Genomic DNA, 7,500 nt, shown 5'->3' on the forward strand with positions numbered 1-7,500 from the left:
CGGGCGGGCGGCCCCGGTGGCGGCTCGGCGCCCGCTCCTCCCGGCGCGGCCGTCGGCGGCGCGGCTCGCGGCCCCGTTTGTTTACTTGGCGCCGCGGCGACGTCACGTACCGGGCCGGGCTGCGGGGGCGGCCCCTGCTCTGCCCGTGCTCTGCCGCCTCCTCCAGCGCCCCGCTCCTCTCGCCTTCTTGTTGTTATTACTGTTAATAACAACAGCTTTCGTGTGTGTGTTTACAGTTTGCACCGCGCTTACCGGAACGGCGGTGCGCGGGGCTGCTGAGGCTGCTACGGTGTGCGCCGTAGGTAGCCGGCGAGTCACGTAGGGGTTTGAAGCGTAAAAACAAACCGCGGAGCTTAACGTGCTCCCGGTGACGAGCTCGTTCCTCAGCGCCCCGGGAGCGGGAGGTGGGGCTGCGCCCAGGTTCTCTTTCCTAATTGCCGAGAGCTGCGCTGCCGCGGAGTGCGAAGAGATGCTGCCCAGGAAGGGAGCGTTTCATGGTTCGCGCTCCTGTCAGCCTTACGTGCGCCCGGGACAGTTTATGGCGAGCAGTCAGCAAGTGTAAATCTGCTCTGAGGTGTGTGCCCAAGCACAAAAAGTCTTTCAGGGATGTCGTTTCTTTAAAAAAAAAAAAAAAAAAAAAAAGCAACATCACGTGCATTGCACGTTAAAATATCATGCCGTTTTATGTCGCTGAGTTCTAGGGATGCACATGCTTTTTTAGTGTTGCCCTAGGTTGGAAACGTAGTAGGTGTATCAGTTATGCCTTAGCGAGAGGTGTGACACGGTTTGACTTCTTTCTAGCCTAAGCTGTTCCTCTTCTTCAAGTCCGAAGTAGAAGGAACCAATTTTTTCTGGTAATGTAACTTTTATTTCCATGTGCTGTAGCTCACCGTAGGCACGTGTTATTGTCAGAAAGACTAACCTTAGGGAACTTGCAGCGAGGATGATTTAGGTGACTGCTGAAGTTAAAATTCAGTGCAATGCTAGCTCTTTGCTTCTGAAGATCTCTGCTAGGTGCTTGGCATGGGACAGAGAGTACCTTTCACATACTACATAAAAACTACTCATAATAAATCTAGTTACAGGACAGACTGCTGCTGTATACTGTCTCCTCCCTGGCTGGTAAAGAATTTATGTTGCAGATGTGTTTTTGATCAAAGGAGAAATTGAGAAAGACTAGCTAATTACACCTGGATGCATTTTATTGCTGTTGTCTATTCACAGTTGGGGTTCAGTATTTCCAAAACGTTGAGAAGGTGAATGCTTTAACTGTACTTTCCAAAAATCCTGGTTTCCTTTCTGTTTTCATATGAGTTATTTTATAGACCTCCCTTGCTGCCGGTAGTCTTTCTAGCTCCCTTTGTTTTTAGTATGTTAAGGATTCACTGGGGTCAAGCTTTACTGTTTGTGGTTGTTGGTACAGTCAGGAAGTTGAAATCCTCTTTTATTTAAAACTTCAGAGCGTGCTTTGAAATAGATCTGCTCTCTGGGGAGCCGCCTTGGTTGGCAGGCAGAGCAGGGAGAGAGGCTTGCCAGGAGAAGGTTAACTCTGTCCTGTGGAGACCTGTCGGTAAACCTTCCTGAGTGTTGCCCCTGCTTTTGTACTAACCTGTTATTTTGCTGAGAGCAGGGAGACAGCAAGAATCTTTCTTGTTTTGAGTGTTTTGCTGGTGTTAGTGAAAGCTTCAAATAACTTTTGCTTGCTTTTGGCCTGTTCTTAGTGGTTTTAAGCACCTTTGCAATTCTCATATTTGTTTTACCTTTTCCTCTTAAATACATACTTATTCAAGTATTTTTATTAGAAAATACTTTTTTCTTTTTTTTTCTCTTTTTTGAATCAAGATAGCCTAGAAAAAGTTGTCATTTTGTGGCTTAGTGTTTAGTCTATTAGTTGATGATAGATTTTTTTGACTTAGCGCATCTTACTGGTACTGCTGTGTAATAAATAGTGTGTGGATAGGTCTGTCTGCAGTAGAAGGAAAACAGTGCATCCTAAATAGCTGCTGAATGCCAGTGCTTTCATGTTTCCTTTGTGGAAGGAATTGGAGGCAGTGTCTTCAACAAAAACAACTGCGCAACTTCTCATAACCTCAAATCTTCCTCCGTGTGAACTGTGGACTTCAGAAATCCGTATGTTGTCAACTACTAGGAAGCTTCCTGATCAGCTTGGTGAAAGAAGGCTAAAACTGTTAATTTGCAGTCGTGTGTATGTTTTGTTTAGTTAAGTCCATAGTTGGAAAGCTTTGCTAGTATGCTTCTCGTCAACTATTATGGCAAAATGTATGTGCTCTTATGACATACCAGCCAAACTGTGATTTGAGAAGCATCTCTATTTTACAAGTGTTAGATAGCACACTGTCACTGCATAAAAGTTGTTTGTGCTCTCACTGTTTTGTAGCTTTCATCTGGCCTCAGTTTTGCAAATAGCAGTAGTTTTTCACTTTGCTGCTGCAGTGGTAAGCTGAAATAATCATGTTGCACTTAATCTGTGGATGCAGTTCCAGAGCAGCTATTGCACACTGGTAGAAATACTCCGCAGAAAACTGTGCATTTCAAGTGCATGTTTTGGATTTGCTGTATGTAGTGATACCAAGTAGGGTCTTTGTGTGTTGAGCTTAACTGTTTGTTAGTAACTCTAAAGCAGGTGTTACATATATCATGCAGCAAGTGCACCTTCTGCAGTAAGTGCTTGAGTATCAGTATCCCCCATCTGTCATAAACGTGATACTTTTCTCCCTTTTTTTCTATTAAAAAAAATGAATTGAGTACTAGAAGTAAACTCATGGATATAAAGCATCTTTTTAATTACTAGCCCTACTATTATGAGGCTGCTGTTACCAGCATGAGCCAATTTTTCTATGTTGGTCCTGAAAATGGTAAGATGTCATGCTAGGACAGACTCTTGGTGCTGTGCTGAGCAAAGAGCTAGAGCTAATGGGAAAGATGCATAAAGAAATGGGGAACTGGTGCCTGTTCTGTGTGTGTGTGTGTGTTTTTTTTTTTTTTTTTTTAACTTGTAGAAGTGGGTGAAGCTTCTGTAGCCCCTCACCTGTGCAGAGGATAGATGTTTCAGAAGCCATATGTTCTTGTTCTCTTAAGGTCACAACTAATTCAACCAAGTCTGAAATTAGGTCATATGTGCAGCTTTGATTCGCAGAAGCTGGGCATGTAGAAGCCCAACATGATTAGTGCAGGAATATATAAGTGAAGAAGTTTGAACCRTGTTACTAAGGTTTCTCAGATTTTTCCCAAAATAGTATGTACAATTGTGGAATAAGTTGGAACAATTAAAATGGATGAGGTTTTATAGGAACATTTTAAAAGATCTTAATGGATTTTTTTTTTGTCTATTGTAAAATCTTCCTTCGTAGTATTAGAAGAGATCATCTCAAAATGAATCTTGTTTTGAATGGGTGGATGACCCAGTGGTTGGATAACTAGGATCATTCAATTTACATGCTATATTTTGGTCTTTTTGCTTGGTTTCAAGTTGATGCAAACCATGAAGTGTTCTCTTTTGAGGCATAGTCATACTAATGTTATGGGATGGTCATGATTTCACTTCAGACATCCAGGATGCTCTTGTAATTTAAGTTATGGTTAGAGATGCTTACTGTACTAATTTTCTCAACAACACTAGTCCTGTGTATGGTCAACTTTGGAACTTCTTGTGGCATTTGTACTGGATAAGGTCATGTTTTGGGGAGGAAAAATAGTTTTGAGCATCCCATATTCCAGTATTTTTTTATTTTTTTTTTAAAAAAAGCTTTTACTCATGGTGCGTGGGGGGATGTACAGTTCCAGTTTACTAGTACTGAGATATGTCAGTTCAGGCTAGTATGTAAATGCTTATCTGTAACTGCACTTACTGCCTTATAAAGCTATTCTGCCAGTTTCTGTTTCAAAAATAGTTACATAGAGGCTCTGCAGATAACTAGAATTAAGCCTGTGGATCTGTAGTGGTGAGGATGTGGGGAAATAATTCATATCTTTACATCAGTGTTTGTGGTTTCTTGGGCTAGCAAAATAGATAGCTGCCGCAAAAGATGGTGCAACACTTCTGCATGCATGTTAGTCCATATCTAATCTGGCTAGGATCATGTAAGCAAATTGTGGGAAAGTGCAGGCTTGCTATGTGTGTGTGGAGTGTCACTTGTAAAACTTTGCTATTCCTTAGATTATGTAACTGGGCTCCTAAAGCTCAGCAGTACAGGCTTTTAGGGTAAGATGCGCTAACGGATTAATTATCTTGTCTTAACAGGAAAATGTTCATTGGCGGCCTTAGCTGGGACACTACAAAGAAAGATCTGAAGGACTATTTCTCTAAATTTGGTGAAGTTGTAGACTGCACTCTGAAGCTAGATCCCATCACGGGGCGATCAAGAGGCTTCGGCTTTGTACTCTTTAAAGAATCGGAGAGCGTAGATAAGGTAGTGTTGCTCTAACTAATGAATATGCTAAATTTTAGGTAGCAAAAATCCTGGGCAGATTCTTGAATGCGCAGTTGTTTGTAAGTAATCTGTTAAAGATGATTTTGCCATGCAACAAATTTAAGATGATGCTTATTGAAAAATCTTTTCTCTCTCCTCAACAACCTTACTCAAGATGTGGCGGCTAGGAGCATCAGCAGTTCCCAGAAGGCGGTCTTCCGTTCTTGCAAGGGAGCATATAGTAACACACTGGGACTTGTGTACTCTAGTAATTCTGTATATACATATGTTAGCTGCCAGCTATTGTGAAAGATGGAATTTAAAAAGCTACCAGGTCTCTAAGGTCCAGAACTGCAACAGTCCCAGCCGACCCTGGGACTAGTATTGGCTTTGATAATTAGGGCTTTATCCAAGCAAAAACGAACTGTTAACCTGTCTCAAATGCTGTTGACATGCTAGCAAGTATTGCCTTTGGTGATTCTTGGTGATATGTAAGCCACATATAAAGCCCTCCTTTTCTTTTTGGAGGCTTGAGGAGGAGAGGAGAGGCTTGTAGAGTGTTTCCTTGTGAATGTTACATCTGTTTTTCCCTAGCATGACAGATGGTTCTGGATGATTCTTGAAGGGTTTTGATAGGACTGTGCACATAGTGAGTGAGTAGTGATCAAAATGATAGGACTGTTTGGTTTCCTGCAACAAGTTATGAATGTAATAAAAGTATTGAGATCATGCTTGGTTTTGTTAATGCTGTCAGTTTAAAGTAACTGGTCCTTACTTGAACACCAGTGAAATATTTGGCTTCAGTTGCGATTAAGATTCTGATGCTTGTTTTAACTTTCCGTAGGTCATGGACCAGAAAGAACACAAGCTGAATGGAAAAGTCATTGATCCTAAAAGAGCTAAAGCCATGAAAACAAAAGAACCTGTTAAGAAGATTTTTGTTGGAGGCTTATCTCCAGACACCCCTGAAGAGAAAATAAGGGAATATTTTGGAGGTTTTGGCGAGGTACGTGATGAAACTGAAATAACTACCTTGTGTAGAAYTTGTGCCGCCTTCACCCCTTTAATAGTAAGAAAGCGCTCGTACCCACCTGTACTGAAGCTACGATCAGCTTAATAGCCGATATAGTTCCACGTTAGTAAGTATTTGGAAGTGTTTGTGAGCAGAGGCTTAATTAAAGGCTTTGATTTGCATGTGTTGGTAATATAAATTGGGTTAATGGAAGAAGGAATTGATACATGTCAGAGATTCAGGAGCTGATTCATGGGATATCTGATGGTCTTGACTGGGTTTTGGTGGGGGGTGGCCTTTCTGAGGGTGCTGCTCTGGACAGCTGGGTGAGTCCCTCTTCAGCCACCCTAACCAACCCACCTGCTGGGGCATGGATTCAGACAGCTTACATAAGTTCTGTGCAGCTGCTTATTGATTCTGTTTCTCCAGGTTTTGTTCATGCAAGTGAACTGTCAAAGTTCACTGTAGTGCTTAAAAGATAAATCTTTGTGAGGTTGAAGTTGACTGCTTTTGCTGTATTAGTTCACAGATATCAGCATCAGGTCCAGACAGCAATTCAGTTAGGAGAGAATTCAGTTACTGGTACCTGCCATCATACTACCTTGCAGATGGTTTGCTTTGCTGTATAGACTTTAAATATCATTCAATAAAGCTGAAATTACGGGTACCATATATAGGGAGAACTTCCCTCTACTGTGTTTGCAGTCAAGGGTTTAAATGGCAAAATTGGTCCTAAGCATAGCTGTAGCAGCATTACGGATTAATAGAACTCTGAACTTGCTCAAAGTTAAGTCATCTTAATATGAAGTGTGAAAATTTAGGTCTRCTCCAGGTTTGAAATACCTCATTACATCAGTGTTAATCGAGTTAAAACTGAAAATCAAACTGAGAATATTTGTCCAGCACAGTGAAACCATGGTTTATGAACCATGTTTTGTAAGTGTTCCTGGGTGAGGAAAACAATGCTRTGAGTTGAGGAAAAAGATCTTTTGCACAATAGGAACATGGCTTCTAGTGATGTTGGTGAGTATAAAGCTCTATGAAGYGAGCACATTATTATGTTCAAGTTTCAATAAGTTTAATTAAGTGACTTGAGCTGCTAAAATAATGTGTCAGAACAGCATGAATGACAAGATAATAGATAAAATAACTAACTGTCTTCTGCCAGGTCGAATCTATAGAGCTCCCCATGGACAACAAAACTAACAAAAGGCGTGGATTCTGCTTCATTACTTTCAAGGAGGAGGAACCAGTGAAGAAAATAATGGAGAAGAAATACCATAATGTTGGGCTTAGTAAAGTATGTGGAGTTTTTCCTAGAGAAACCTAACACTGATAATAGAGCAAATTACATTCCCAGTTACATGTGCTTTGAGATAATAGAGTGAAAATATCTGTAAGCATTATTTCTGTGATCTGAGCACGAAACTTTTGAAGCTTTGACCTAGGTGCTAGGAATCTGTTACTGTGATCTTAACTTCTGGACTGAGAGGGTTTTCAGTAAGGTTTACGCAGCCCTTGTGGGGAGAGGGCTGGGCAGCAGCCCATTTGTTCATGCTGAAGCTCCCATGTTCTCTTGCTGTTCAGACCGAATGCCACATCACTCCTCTGCTGTATGAGGCTTCACCCCATTTTTCAGGTAGCTGGATCATTCTGCAGTGTTGCACATGGAAATATGTCGTTGTTTTAAGCAAAATGTAACATTTTCTTGGGGCCCTTCCAAAACTGGAATGAGCCTGGAAGTTAGACTTTCCTGTTGTAAGTGGCATTCTTTGCATCAATATGGTTTAAATTAAGTCTAGGAATGCAAACTAAAATTGAATCTGGCTTCATTTTTGTTACATGGATATACAGTGGAAGCTTCAGAACAGAGCTGAGTAAAAATACTGATTATGTTTTCATAAGTTGGATTTGATTTCACTTTTTCAGATATATACCTGCAAGATGTATATTTCAAAGGAAAAACAAATAGAATTAAAAAAAARGGGRGGTTCTCCTCAGAATGAGTTGTATGGACAGAAAGTTAGGAAACTTGCAGTGTTTTTATTTTATCGTTTA

At 41.1% G+C, this 7,500-nt stretch overlaps 1 protein-coding gene across 2 annotated transcripts in view; it reads left to right on the forward strand.

Annotated features, from left to right (window-relative positions):
* The first annotated feature begins 4,222 nt into the window (after nt 1–4,222).
* HNRNPD (heterogeneous nuclear ribonucleoprotein D) overlaps nt 4,223–7,500 on the forward strand; it is a 6,348-nt gene continuing 3,070 nt past the window's right edge. For both annotated transcript variants that reach the window (XR_014896001.1, XM_085306319.1), the window contains exons 1-3: nt 4,223–4,430; nt 5,275–5,436; nt 6,611–6,742. Coding sequence is in view for 1 of the 2 variants with exons in the window: in XM_085306319.1 (XP_085162445.1) it covers nt 4,266–4,430; nt 5,275–5,436; nt 6,611–6,742 (459 nt within the window). In the remaining variant the exon portion in view is untranslated. The remainder of the gene's footprint in view (nt 4,431–5,274; nt 5,437–6,610; nt 6,743–7,500) is intronic.

Source organism: Rhea americana, unplaced genomic scaffold, assembly GCF_003343005.1.
Source record: "Rhea americana isolate MKP2758 unplaced genomic scaffold, rheAme1 scaffold_237, whole genome shotgun sequence".
NCBI classification, from domain to species: domain Eukaryota; kingdom Metazoa; phylum Chordata; class Aves; order Rheiformes; family Rheidae; genus Rhea; species Rhea americana.